Genomic DNA, 14,986 nt, shown 5'->3' on the forward strand with positions numbered 1-14,986 from the left:
TATTACTAAATCATATTATATCATGCATCACACTCATAAGTGTTTCATAGATTAGAGCACTGAATGCCCTTTGACAATAGGAAAGTGATATAAATAAAAACTAAACATATCTTTACATCGTTTTAATGAATGACATAAATTCCATTCGTGTCCCATTGCAAAGCATCATGGGGATTTTCAAAGATGGCTGCGCCCATGCGGCGACTGTACGGGAAAGGAGGAAACTATCAATATGTTTTTCTAAGTGTGATGACTTAATGTAATCTTCTCATTTATACGGATACAGTATGTATTCTTTAGTGATCCATATTGTTGCTAGAACATCACTGAGTCACAAGATATATTTAAAAGTTAACAAGACCCAGTTTGCGAATCTGTCAACAAGGTTGCAAGGAAACCACGTGGTTCGATCAAGATGTAAACAAACATTCACGATTAGAAAACAGAACCACATAGCTAAAATCGGACGGCTTTTCTCGAACTCAACTATTCGTCAAAGGAAACTAGTGTTAGGGATAGAAACAAGTTTCGACGACACTGGAGCTGCAATCGTGGACGACGCTGGGAATGTATTGGGAGATGCACTGGAGAGTCAAACGAAAGTACACTTGGAGTAAGGGGAGATAATCATGTTATTTTATACCGGGTACATTTTTTTATCTAAAGTAATTTTGAACCTTAACTCAAAGCACATATTGTAATGATAGCTATTTATTAAATTGTGATGTATCCAGATGTAAATTTCCAGTATATCCGAAAATTATCTATTTTCCAGTTATAAAATCAATTGACGGATAAATAAATGTTTTACACTAGACATTATATCTTGATTTTTAACTTGAAGCCAACTGCATTATTGCATTAAAATCATTAGCATGCATTAAAGAACTCTCATTCAATATTATGATACCTTGTCAAAGTGTAAGGTGTCATTTTATTATTATTTTTTTTTTTTTACAAATTCTGCCTGCGAGGACTTAATTGCTACTACGGCACTATAACTTCAAATCATATTTTCAGATTTGGTGGAGCAAAGCCAGATGTTGCAAAGAGAATCCATGTGCAGAACATCCATCCAGTTGTAGAAAGAGCCCTTAGTGATGCCAAACTGTCTCTCCAGGTATGAACAAAAATCTTTTTATCTGATTTTAAAATTAAACATCGAAGCAGCTATTAAATAAGCACAATTAATTAAAGCATTCAAATTAATTTAGTTTTATATAATATGAGTATATAACTATTAATTTTGGGTAAATTATCAAATATCTGTCTCCCTTATCTTTTTAAAGAAAACAAAAGGGGAAAATTTTATATAATTTTAGCAATCTAAAAAACTGCGAGCTGATCCAACGCCGCTGTGAGCAATTGTAGCGAAAAACTGAGGGAGTTACGTGTAGGACCCTTTACATATTCCAAGCCCGCAGCCCTCCGTAGATGCCTTCAAGGGTAGCTTCAGGCATCCGCCACAATACCTGAGTTTTAATAAAGTAGAGTGGGTCGTCGAGTAAAACACAATTCAACTCCGTAATAAAGTTCCACGTGTATTCAGCAACAATAGCATTTACAGGATACAGTTACAGTTCACAGGATAACCACTCTGCTCTCTCAGCAGGAGCGCAGGAGCACTTCAGGAGAACCTCGCTCCTTTGCAGGAGCAATAACACTAAAACATAATACTTAGAAAAATGATTAGCCACAAGTAAACGTTGACCATGTGTAATATAGGTGTGGACACTGGCAGATTTTCCAGACCGATGTAGTCTTTTGTTATAGATAATGGGGAAGGGAGACGATTAATACCTCTCAAATAGGGCAGCAATAAAAATGAGGGAGACCCACATACAGTTATATATAATTATGTGCCACGGCCGTAGATAATTAATTATTTCATGGATTAAAGGCCCAGCATATATCCCCCATCTAATTACCAGCTGTCAACAGATAGATGCGTTATAGAAAAACACTAAATAATGATGAATAGACAAGTAATAAAGAATATAGAAAAATAGTACCACTATCTTTAATTAAGTTAAGACATATTATAAGTTTCCTTTTGATACAGAGACTTTGTAACTTCAGGATGTTGATGCTATTGCTGTAACTAACAGACCCGGCTTAGAGCCTTCTCTGTATGTTGGTCTCAACTATGCCAAGGAATTGGTTGCTAAATCTGGGTAGGTTATCTGCATTTTACTGGCCATCATAAAGAAAGTGGGCTGACATTTTAATAGTATAGAGAGGAAGGATATTCAATACGGAAAACTAAAGATTTTTTTACGTTCAAAAAAGGTTAATCGATCAATTTTTTGTGTATAAATGCAGTGCCATAATGCAAACAGTAATTTGACTTCAGAATCTTATTTACCATTATCAAAACCAATACATTAAAATTGTATAAAAATATCAAGGTATCAAAGTCAATGTTGAAAGAAGTCACTTGTTTGGTTGTAAAACTTTGTTGTAGGAAGCCGATGATACCAATCCATCACATGGAGGCTCATGCTCTCACAGCCAGGATGATCAAGGAGTAAGTTGTGCATCCTTCAGTCCATATATGGATACTGGTTGCTGCATCATTCTTTCATTTTGGTGTTGAAGTGTTCAGTTTATTATGCTGTATTTAGTCACACTAGCTGAGTATGTCTCTGATTTTCTTACAGAATTGATTTTCCATTCCTGGTTCTTCTGGTCAGTGGAGGTCATGCCCTCTTGGCAGTGGCCAAAGGAGTGGACACATTTTTGTTACTTGGTAAAGGACTGGACATGGCACCTGGAGATACCTTAGACAAGGTGAGGAATGTATTCCCATTGGTAAATAATCTAAATGATATAGTTTGTTATCAAATTAAGTACATAATATTCTTGAACTCGCCTGGTAGCTTGCACTTTGCACCATAAGGTCTTGTAGATTTCTATTCAACTTTGGAAATGCTATATCATCAGGTAAGTTGAGACAAAGACAGTAATTTCAGCCTCAAGTCATGTGCATTATTTTCTTAAATTGCAATCAGATGAAAAGTATGAAAGTATGAAAGTTTCTAAATAAGTAAGTATTTGAGTCTTTTAAGTTGCAATATCAGACTGGTAGCATGCTGAGATGACAGGTTTGTAAAGTTGTTCAACTCAATGACCTTGAACTTCTTTTATGGTATGGTAACTGAATGTAATGAGTCAACATTTTTCAGCTATTTGTTTTCAATAACCAAGAGGCCCAGTGAGATGCTGTGATGAAGATCAAGCTAGCTAAAAATTTTGTTGAGTGAGTGACCTTGGTCTATTCTCATGTAAGATTAAAGCATTCAATCATGTCATGGTATTTGGATAGTTTCCTTGCATACTGTTTTATTAATTAGGTATCTCGATGCCTGAACCTGAAGGTTCTCCCAGAGTGCCAGGGGATTAGTGGAGGTGCAGCAATAGAGAGGATAGCAAGGGGAGGTAATCCCAAGGCTGTCACTTTTCCTGGTATTAATATCAAATGTACACCAAATTGTGACTTTAGTTTTAGTGGAACTCTTACATTTGCAAGGAACTGGATTGCAGCTGAAAGACAGAAACATGGTATGTGACTGATAAACTATCACTTACGTCCTAAACAATATAATATTTATGTATAGTTAAAGTGGTGATTTTATATAAATCAGTAATATTTCTTTGCTTATGGTTGATCAGATTGTGCTTATTGAAAATAAGATCATAAAGAAATCTTAATTGTGCCAGATGTACAATAAACAGTTTGTTAGTTTTAAATTTCAAACCACTTTAAATTATTTTTGTGAGATAAAAATTATATAAGTTTGTGAGAGAGCTCGAACGCGACAATCTAATGTTACACAAATGTAATTGTATATGAATGCACTATTGTCAGTAACAGCCCTTAATTGTGATTCAATGTATTTTCGAATAGCTAAGAAGCAAAATATTATTTAAAGTTGCTCTTGTAGCAGAAAAGATATATTACACTTATGACTTTTCCATTTAGCTGGTATTGTAAAATGGTTTTGACTTTTCAGGTCTAGATGAGAATGAAATTATTCCCAATGTATCTGACTTTTGTGCAAGCTTCCAACACAGCATTATGCTACAGTTTCTCCGTAAGCTACAGAGAGGATTTCTGTTCTGTCAACAGAAAGGTATCGTCAGTGAGAAACCAACTCTGGTAAGTAATCTTACCAGGTATTCAACAATAATATTACTGTATATCTTCAGTGGATATATCACATTAAAACAACTTATTAACCATTAGATATAACTACACCATCTCTTTACTCCAGGGTCATGTTATGGTCATCTTTTATTTCCTTTTTAATAGTCTATCATGTGATATCATTTGCAAGTATTATGGGACAAAATTATGCAAGCATTATACAACTATTTCACATACTCCTAATTAACCTTACATGTGTGTAACATCAAAAAGAATCTCTAGTAATTAATACAAGGACATGATTCCATATGGGATGTTGCTAATCATCTTTTAATTTGTAACAGAATAAGGATCTGTATATCAATCGGGTAATGCAAAGGAAATTACTCATCATAAAATGTTTTAAAAAAATCATCTTTATGGTAGCACCTTATATTTCTCCCATAATTCAAAGTGATATTCCATGGTTGCTAGGGGAAAGAGATCTCTATCTTACACAAGGGGGTGTAAGACAGCTCACACGCGCTAGACGATAATGGGACGTCATCAATACATGTGGCATAGCCACGTCGGCCACGTCATGCATTGTCAACCAAGTCATCAGTTTTGACACATATTAAATCACGTTCCTGTGATAATGGCGCGATGAAAAGCCCGGAGAGCAGCGAGAATTTTGGATTTTTTCCTATTAGGTATGGGAGAAAAAGAAAAGCCTCGGGTTGACATCCAAAATCTTTCACTCAGGTTGAGATATCCTTGTCCACATGACAGACCCATGTAAGATTCTATTAATCTGACCTGATAAATATGTCTCTGATTAGGTGGTGTCCGGGGGTGTAGCCAGTAACCAGATTATGAGACAAGGCTTTGAAGCTGTCTGTGAGGAGAGTGGCTATTGCTTGGTGTGTCCTCCACCTGAACTCTGTACAGACAATGGTATCATGATCGCTTGGTACGTCATTCTCCTTGTTTATTGTAGTAACCATGGTAACAGGAACAGATGATAAAACTCCTCATTCAATATTATGTAAGCTCTCTGTCTATCTCCGATTTTTGTATGGATAAAATCTGCAATGATTCTAAATAAACCTATTTCATTTTATAGCATTTAGCAAAGAAATAGGTTTAATTCGGAAAAAATATATAGAAACAAATGATTTTAGTGTAAGTATGTATCTAGTACTAAACTAAAGCCTTACCTTAGTAATATTGAACATAAGTTTTGTAAGAATTTCTTTACTTGCCATTTGTGTTATCAAGCAAGTGTCCATTAAGGTACAATTAGTTCTGAAATCCAAAACATGCTGTCTAATCTGAGTTATGTCCCTTTGGTCTTAAATTTAACATATATATCAATGTCATTGAAGGAATGGTATGGAGAAGTTGCTCGCTGGTTCAGGGATTGCACCCGATCCCCAAGGAGTGAAGGCGATCCCTACCAAAGTCTTAGCCAGGTAAGATATAAGCCCTGTCCAGATAATTACATTGTAACATCATAATGTGTCCCTTGCTAAGTAAAATAATTTTCAATCCCTACAAAAGGCTGATTTTCTGTCTGATGCCCTGGAAACATATTAATCAGTCCATAGACTTTGTGCAGTCCTTTCACACTCATCCAGACTCCTTTCTCTTTTCTACTTGTAACTGCATGTTCATGCTTGCACATACTGGTACATTTTTGTAGGTTCACCTGGGCATGTTATTATTCCATGTAAAAAATCTGTAACCTTTTTTACTTAGAATTTCTAAGTTGGATCATAGGGTGGTGTACAGCACCATATTTAGGATTTCCTCATAATGGCAACATGCTCGCTGTGCACTTAAAGGGATGGCACTGTAGATGAGATGCTATGTATTGTACCTCTACTTTCATATTTGCCTTTGGTCAACAAATTATTTCTTGACCAATAATATAACATTTGTGGAAAGGACATAAATTTTGGTATTTGGCATATTTTAGCCATCACTTGTGATGATTTATCTCCAAAAAAATTGAAATCATGTTTCGTCTGTGTTAGGTGTCCAATTGGGGAATGCCATAGAGAAGAGCTTGTGTCGTGTCGCATTCAGCTACCAAGACTGAAACAACTACGTACTCGCTTGGACTCTATCTATAGTACAAATAAAAGTGACATGTCTAAAGGTTGACAACAGAGATCCCACCAATTAATGTACATGTCCAGTTTGCTCGGACTATCAGTCTTTCAGGATTTTTTTATTTATTTAAACTACATACCGTAATCTTTGATGCAGCTATACCTATATCTGCCTAAAGTTCTTGGCAGTTAAGAGACTGAAGAGGTAATAAGGATAGGACAAGCATTGTCTTCTGTGTTAGCTGGAAAATGACTGTGGCAGGTACTGTTAACCAACTTCCATTTGCATGTGATTAACTTTCTCTCCAATTTTGCGAAAGATTATTCCGCAAATTAATACTTACAGCTTTTATATAGTAATATCCATTCAATTCTAAACCAGCGAATGTTAATATTCGTGAACTTGTTTTGGAATGGAAATCGCAAAAAAAAATTAGTAGATGCAAAAGATGGTTGGTTTACAGTACATGAAGCATTACGAAGGAAAATCCTTGGGATTCAAACTTATGACCCCGACGTGGAGGTCTAAATGTTAGGATATCTGAACCACTTGGCTACCAAAGTCCCATGAGTTTATGAAAGTGTAATCAACATATTTACATAATATTTATAGGACTTAACAGAGAAGAGGACACAGGTTTATGTATGTAGAAAAGATAACATTTTATTTTCTATTCTGCATTGTCAAAAACAAATATCTTCACCAGTCTGTATTGTATTTACACAAGGGTAACACAGAAATCATGGCAAAAGTCATAAAATAACATTAATATAAATTAAACGACTAAGGGTGAAGAATAATGTTATCTATATATATAATGTCACAATAACTTATTGCTTAAAATAACACAAAAGCAAGAATTAGTCAAACACAACTCTGTTCTTTATCCAGATTCAAACAACTTTCAGGGTGAAATGTGTTGATAACAGCACAACTTGTTTCCTTTATTGGCAAGTGGAATATAGTTCAATCAATAGCAAATAAAACAAGTTTTTGTACAGATTGTTGACAGCAATTATGATGAAACGAAATACATGATTGTGTTGACAACAGACATGATTCAAAAGCAACCTACATGGAATTAAAATTAGACTTGTAATTCTGCTCCACTACGCTACGCTCCAATGCAAGTAACGTAACACAGAGTATCGTAGTGGAGCGGAATAACATGTCTAAATTTAATTAGATTGGATTCAAAAGGTGCAGATTCCTTGAAATTGTCAACATTCTCAAATATAGCGATATTTAATTGATTTATCATAAAAACTTGGTATCTTTACAATATTTTCAACAAGTAAAAAGCACTTGACTTTTAGTATTGTTTGACACACAGATAGATTTGGAATAAAAATGAACATTACCTAAATGACAGGTAACTACATCATGATACACCATACAAAAGAATGAGGACATGAGGAAATGTATTGCATTGAGTATGTTTTTTATTGTGAGCCTAGTTAAACGTGAATGTTTGTATGACAAGGGCTTGTGACACATACGGTTAACTTTTTTGTTTGTTTTTCTTCGTTTACCGGTATATATCTATTAACATTTTACTGTTATTACTCAAATATATAATTGACCCCAACTTGATGTCCACTTCTTTGCCGAGTAATCTATTTGATCGTAGTTATTGTTAAAACTCCAAAAACATGTACTTGCAAAGCAGTATATGCAAATTTAGTGCAAAGTTATCAATGAGCTTGCTCACAAGCAGTTTTCCTGAAACCTTGTACAGAAATAATACACAAGTTTGTTGTCTGTACGATAGGCACTAAAATTAGATTACCGCAAAGATATGTTCTATTTCATCTCTGTTTAATAGAGTTTTAAAAAGACAAACGACAAATCAAAATTACTTGAAATAAAATATGTGAACAACATCAAACTGCCAACAGAAATTTCAAGACTGAAATGGCTCTTATTAAGTACTATTCAAGCATTGGTAATTAGATTTGTGCCCTTAACAGAAAAATTATCAAAGTTTATCTGCCATTTAAAAATTGGTATAACAAAGTAACCGCTATACAAGACATTCATAGATATAGGTAAAACTTTAATAACTTATTACCCGATACATTTCATATCAACAAGTTTTAAATAAACAGGTGATCAGTTTGTATGGCATTTTCAGCAATGGCAAAGTTATTGAATTTGATTAAAGAACTTAATTATTGTGAACTCCTAATTAATTTGAATTCTAACAAATTATTAAGATATTTTGTACACAGAATGTAAATACAAAATAAATAAACTAATACTAATATAGCTAAATATGAACTTACAGTATTAACAAAATGTACAGTCTCGCAAGTCTGACTGACCAGGATTCAGACTAGTCTAAAGTCATTTAGGGCATATAGCACTTATCAGCACAGTCATATGTACAGGACATATTCTAGGAAGTATTCCTAGAACAAAATACATTTATATAGTACATATGAATGACAAATGCAATCTTCTTTTTGTCATTCTAGGTTGCACACACACAAAGTTATTTAAGGTATATCTTCTGTGTTTGGAAATTTTTCACTATGCTATTACACAGAAGATTTAATATGAAAAGAGCTATATTATGTATGTGTATTTACCAAAAGCAAGAAAAGAAAAAACATAAAAAAAACTCTTTAAGAGGAAATTACAATGACCTCATTAAGAAATAGCAATGCAACTCAAGAAAATGATGACCGTTTCCATTGTTGGACATCCCTGTAACTGAAAAGGTTATCAAAGATTCACAAACTTGCCATTCTAACAAGTTATCGGTCAATTTGAATGAGTTAGACCATAAGTATGAGCCATTTTACACCAATACGCCCTGTCTCAGCTTAGGTATAACACATTAAGAAACACCGACTGCCAATGTGGGATTAAATGTAGGTTACATTAATGTAAAGCAATATAAATATGGCAACTAAACCAAGTCAATTTACAGGTTTTAGCTATCTACAACATTGGAATTTTAATAAACTGCCACAAATTTGAAAATTGATTATCAGAGGTTGTGGAGAGCTATGAATTCTATTTATATCCACATAAACATGACTAGTGTACTTCTCTATCAAGCACAACAAGGAATCAGACAGATTGGTAAATCGGCCACCATTCCGTAAATATGTATGAAAAAGAACATTTTGATTTGCTGAAACAGAAAAATCTTAATGATTTTGATATAAAAATTAGTTGTGAAAAGAATGGAGAGATTGCTTGATCAACATTGTAGATAGCCAAGATAAGAAACAAATGCAGAGAAATAACAATACTGTATTAGGAGCGCGAGACAATATATTCCTTGGACAGAATAGATGTTTATTTGTATGGACGCAACATTGATATTACACATATATAGTTTTGTGTTCTCCAGCATTTGAGCTTATTCATAAGAGTAGTTCAAGAGATTAATACTCCAAAGATATCACAGGAAATTAAATATGCAACTGTATTTTTTGAAATCAATGATAGTTTATAGTAAAGATCTGTTACTCCAAGCAGTGAATTAAAGAATAAACACACACACAAATGTTTTGTTATACAGAATGCATTATAAAATGCCTAATGTATCCCTTCACTCGTTCTTTGTCCTCAAATTTACTAATCACAGTTTAGAGGAAATTGAGATACAGTGTATATTATATTAAAATCACTAATTTAAGTAGGCACAGGAGTTGTCAGTTTTACAGTACAAATAATCATTGAAAGATAAAGAAACATTACAAGCAGGAGAAAATAATGTCCTGTTTTACTGACCCGAAGTGTAAGGAATGTATCAAATGGCCAAGAAAATGCCAGGTAGGTTATCTACTTGAAACTTCCATGAAATAACTCCATAGAAATCCTCTAGATTTGTCCTGACACTTCAATTCAGCTGAAGCTGCCAAAGTACAGAAGGAAAAAAATGAGCAAGTAAATCAATTCCAACTGATCAGATCTCTCTTTTACAAATCTAGCCAGACTGAAGGAGATTCAACACGCATCTGAAACATCAACCTTGATAAAGAAAATTTTATAAACCTTAGCAGAGAACTAGGCACTAAAATGAAAGATCTCCAGGAAAAACAGATTTAAACCCATTACTACAATACCTTATATCCAGGATCATGGTTTTATTCTCCCTGACACAAAGACTTATCAAATTACTAGGTGATGAAGAGAAAGAGTGGATCAATCCATTTCAGCAAGTGGACGAGGACATGTTCATGTATAACAATAAGGTACAAGAATCAATAAAACTTAGATGTGTTCTGTAAAATCAGGCATGGTGATCAGAGCAACATCAATGACTGGTCCAATTCACAAACAAATAACAATTATATTGGAAAACATTGGAATACATCAGTCCTTAATAACATCTAACCTCATCAAAACCAGTCTGTCCACTCTAAACATCTCAGCATGAACAATTCAGCTTCCTTTCCAGTGTCCAAGTGACATTAATCTTGTACCGGTTTGATGTTTATACGGCACATTTGTATCATGTAGAGAATATGGATATCACCAATCTAACCATAGAAATAACAATTAACAGGAAATGCATAACAAAAACAAAACTTTAAAACAAATAATGAAGAGTTGAGATTTCATTGATGTCATGATTTTGTATGATTAACAGGCTCATTTGGGAAACTTGAGATCAAATGATTAAAACCTATTTCTCAGTAATTGGCCCGTGAACATTGCGACAACAATATCATACAAACCATATTATACAGAGTACCTGTATACTGACCATCGTATTGGCTGGGCATACCCACTAGAAGCCTAAATGCAGTGCCTGTTGAGAGTGTATACATATATTGAAACAACCAATACTTGTAGTTATCACACATGAGGTAATGAACCTTTAACTTTAACACATGCCCATAAACACTTTGTCCTATATACCCTACAATTTTATAACATGTTGCATTGGCACAACAAAAAATATCTAATTGATTTTAAAACATTGTTAGTGACTCATTCTGCAAAGCCATACATGAGCCTGAATATCACAAAATGAAACTTGGTCAAAACTGTTCTTAGATTGGAATTGGCCAATTACAGACAATGTTTAAAAAATGATGCCATATAAAAACCTTTAGAATAGTTTCAAGATCATCAAGCTAGGTTGGATGTTTGTAATAAATTTAACCGCTTCCTTAACCACATCCCTTTATCAACTTAGATGTAAATATTTTATGAAGATTTTTGCCATTATTATACTCTACAATAAGGGCTTAACAATAACAAGGATTCGCTTCACCATAAAAACTTACTATTTCACTTAGCAAGATTTTCTTGTTCCCTTCAATTTCATTATCATGACCACAGAATGATTTTTGGCATTAAAACTAAAGCATTAACGACCATAGTGACTTACAGAAGCGATATACCATTACAGGATGATGATCCTACGTATGGCACCAATACTAGTAATGTTTGAATACCTCCAATAATGGACTGGATCACTACACAAGTCCTTTCAGCTTACACACAGGGAATAAAGCTAAAAGTAGATGTTCCAAGTGCATTGGTTGAAGCAGTGATAAAATTTTGATAATGAGATTAGAACAAAGAGGACAACTGAAAATTGTGTGCTATTAAATATGTTCAATATCAAATAATCACTACATTCTAACATGCCTATTTACTGGAAGAAAATGTCAATGCTAATTGCAACATTTACACTATATCATTTTTTACATATTGAAAAACTGTACATGTTATAAATATATAATAGCTATTTATACTGACTGGGCCCTATGTTTTTTTTTCAAAGGGCAAACATTAATAAAATGTATACTACACTTCCGTTTACTCGAAACAACAAGTACAGCTTATACCATACTCCATACACGAAGTACAGCTTATACTGTTCTCCTCATTCCATGTACAGCTTATATTATACTCCATACACAAGTACAGCTGATATTAAACTCCATACAAAAGTACAGCTTATTCTATACTCAATATATCAAGAACAGCTTATTCTATACTTCATACATCAAGTACAGCTTATACTGTACCCCATACATCAAGTACAGCTTACACTGTACTCCAATACATCAAGTACAGCTTACACTGTACTCCATATACCAAGTACAGCTTATACTGTACTCCATATACCAAGTACAGCTTATACTGTACTCCATATACCAAGTACAGCTTATACTGTACTCCATACAGCAAGTACAGCTTATACTGTACCCCATACAGCAAGTACAGCTTATACTGTACTCCATATACCAAGTACAGCTTATAATACTCCATATACCAAGTACAGTTTATACTGTACTCCATATACCATGTACAGCTTATACTGTACTCCATATACCAAGTACAGATTATACTGTACTCCATATACCAAGGACAGCTTATAATACTCCATCAATCAAGTACACAATAAAATGCACTTCATATCAAGTATCCATTAGCTTACATTAAATGTACTCCACATCAAGTACAGCCCATAAAGCTTATACTGTACTTCACACGATGTATAGTGTATTGTAAGCCTATACCAAGTATGGTAAACATAGTACCCTACAAAGTATTTAAAGATATTTAGTTACACTCATTTAGGGCATAAGAACAGTAGTAACAGATCATTATTACATTTAATAATTGTTTTAAGGTAAATCAAAGATCATAAAATTCTCAAAATATGGACGGCACAGCGAAATGTGTGTATCTTGGTGTACTGTTCTTTCCTCAAGGTCGTCATGTCACACAACTAAATCTCATATTGGCTGTTTGTATTACCAAAATTACAGTTTGGTAGAAGGTGCTAGATTGTATGGAATCGTCATGGAATTCAAATATGGAATATTGTCTGAGCAGACAGTGTCGAGATCAACATGAAAAATGCCTGAGGAAGTTTGGTTAAGAAAAACAAATGAATACATCATAGCTTCATGCCTTGAATTCACAGGATTTCTGAGAAACATCCAATGTTATAATCCTTCAACAAATACAGAAATGGGGAACAGACCAGGAGACTTCTCTTCTAAAATCAGTTTTCTTTTAAAAATAATCTCACAAGTTTTGCCCAGAATGTTTGTATCTTGAAAACTAAATCTGACCTTGGGTTAGGGGATGACCTTGAGGATAAGATAACACCAAGTACACACCGGCCACTTTGGACCACTAAAGCCATTTAGTGTGGTTAAATACCAATCAGTATGTACACAACTCACATAAATTTCTTACACATATTTTACCAGTACAATAGGTCTCTGTGTCATCCTGAGACAAGACAGGTCCCTGTGTAATCCCAAGATGCAACAGGAGCCTGTGTCTTTAAAAGTTCATTAATTTATCCAAGAGACATAACTCTGGTAAAAAATGTGAAGAAGCATGTTAAAACTCGTTGGATGACAATATTTATGATATGATAGGATTTCTAACTGAGGACGTCACCCTCTGTCAGTCTTTGAGGATCTTTTGTCCATTCCTTGGTGACACAAAGCTATCCCCTATGACAAGCTTGCCAGTACCGTATGTCTGAATTTTTAAACAAATTCACCTCTGATATTTTCAATTGAACTATTCCAGCATTAGAAATGGAAGGGTTCAAATGTGTATTTAAGGGTGAATGAATAAGGTTTATTATGTAATCAATCTGTAAGCTTAAACACTGATAACCGTTTACCCCATACAAAACAATGCACCACAACAATGATAATGTAACAAGTGTTTAACATACTTAACTCAGTAATGCCCTATAAATAACTACGACAACAAATACAATGGAGTACAATCTAACTTGATAATAATTTTCAAAAATAAACAAATCTATATATGATATCTATGATAAGTTATAACAAAAACAGAACGACAATTTGACACAATTTAACCAAAGTGGCCAAGTTGTTTCCTGTAGACTACTATACAATGCACAATGAGGCTAAAGCAAAAGTTCATCGTGGATTATTTTCTATTTTATAATTATTTCTCAGCATACATTATCTCTTAAAGTTCTTGAAAAGACATAAAACTGGCAAGCTTGAAGGTGCTTTCCATTATTACCTGGAAATATTAAGTCTTTCTTTACACTATTCAAATTGATGATATAATGTAAAACTGGAATTCAGTAACCTTTTAGTTTAAAAAATGAATCTAATGAGAAAACCATATTACCATGAGCAATGGAAAGCATCTTTAATCAAGGGGCATAACTCGTACCAACATTTGCACTGGTCGTTTGTGTACAATTTACGAGTACAGTATTTAACATTGAGGTGGGGACGTCGACCCCGGTAGTGGTCATCTACGTGGTTCCCGTGGCCTGAGATTTCACTGTTATTTCTGGAGTTATGTAACATTTGCTAAGTGGACAGAACGCAGAATCCTCCCTTGGTTTCAGCACGAGTTGTGAAGGCTTGATGGGACAGTAGAGAAGTGGGGCCTTTATAGATGGCTGTGGAGGTCTTCTACAACACAAACACAAGCGTTACTACTACTATAATCATGGCTTTGTCATAGACGGCTGTGATATTCTCTTTTAACATTCAATGGTCAATATCAATCCAGAAGTGTTACTAATACCAAATCATGACTTTTATCTTTTATGGTCTTTTTTTCTGTTTTTGTTTTTATCTTAAACCCAGTATGATTGAGAGAGAGAATGTCACAGTGAGTAAATTGAATAAGTATTGATCACAGAATTGAAAATGTTGGTGAGGAAGTATGTATGATTGCTGTGTAGTTATTATATATTTATTTACTGTATTGATGAAATGACACTTTGGAAAAATAAAAGAATTT

General features: G+C 34.0%; 2 protein-coding genes across 2 annotated transcripts in view; one reads left to right on the forward strand and one right to left on the reverse strand.

Moving 5' to 3' along the window:
- Nucleotides 1–184: 184 nt before the first annotated feature.
- LOC138314681 (tRNA N6-adenosine threonylcarbamoyltransferase, mitochondrial-like) lies at nucleotides 185–8,374 on the forward strand. The gene is made up of 10 exons (XM_069255149.1): nucleotides 185–613; nucleotides 1,021–1,120; nucleotides 2,080–2,174; nucleotides 2,465–2,527; nucleotides 2,661–2,790; nucleotides 3,354–3,561; nucleotides 4,014–4,159; nucleotides 4,969–5,099; nucleotides 5,515–5,601; nucleotides 6,166–8,374. The coding sequence occupies exons 1-10, from the start codon at nucleotides 288–290 to the stop codon at nucleotides 6,293–6,295; spliced, it is 1,416 nt and encodes a 471-aa protein (XP_069111250.1). The 5' UTR covers nucleotides 185–287; the 3' UTR covers nucleotides 6,296–8,374.
- The window catches only part of LOC138314682 (protein FAM117B-like), a 43,664-nt gene continuing 35,773 nt past the window's right edge, over nucleotides 7,096–14,986 (reverse strand). The window contains exon 8 of the mRNA XM_069255150.1: nucleotides 7,096–14,652. Within this exon, the coding sequence (XP_069111251.1) occupies nucleotides 14,490–14,652 (163 nt within the window). The 3' untranslated portion in view covers nucleotides 7,096–14,489. The remainder of the gene's footprint in view (nucleotides 14,653–14,986) is intronic.

This window comes from Argopecten irradians, chromosome 2 (assembly GCF_041381155.1).
Source record: "Argopecten irradians isolate NY chromosome 2, Ai_NY, whole genome shotgun sequence".
NCBI lineage: Eukaryota > Metazoa > Mollusca > Bivalvia > Pectinida > Pectinidae > Argopecten > Argopecten irradians.

What these genes read in the sequence shown, in the direction of transcription:
- LOC138314681 (XM_069255149.1), top strand. Translation starts at nt 288, where the DNA reads ATGTATTCTTTAGTGATCCATATTGTTGCTAGAACATCACTGAGTCAC. An exon ending in ACAGCCAGGATGATCAAGGA is followed by an intron (nt 2,528 to 2,660) that starts GTAAGTTGTGCA and finishes ATTTTCTTACAG; the next exon opens with AATTGATTTTCCATTCCTGG. An exon ending in AATGGTATCATGATCGCTTG is followed by an intron (nt 5,100 to 5,514) that starts GTACGTCATTCT and finishes ATGTCATTGAAG; the next exon opens with GAATGGTATGGAGAAGTTGC.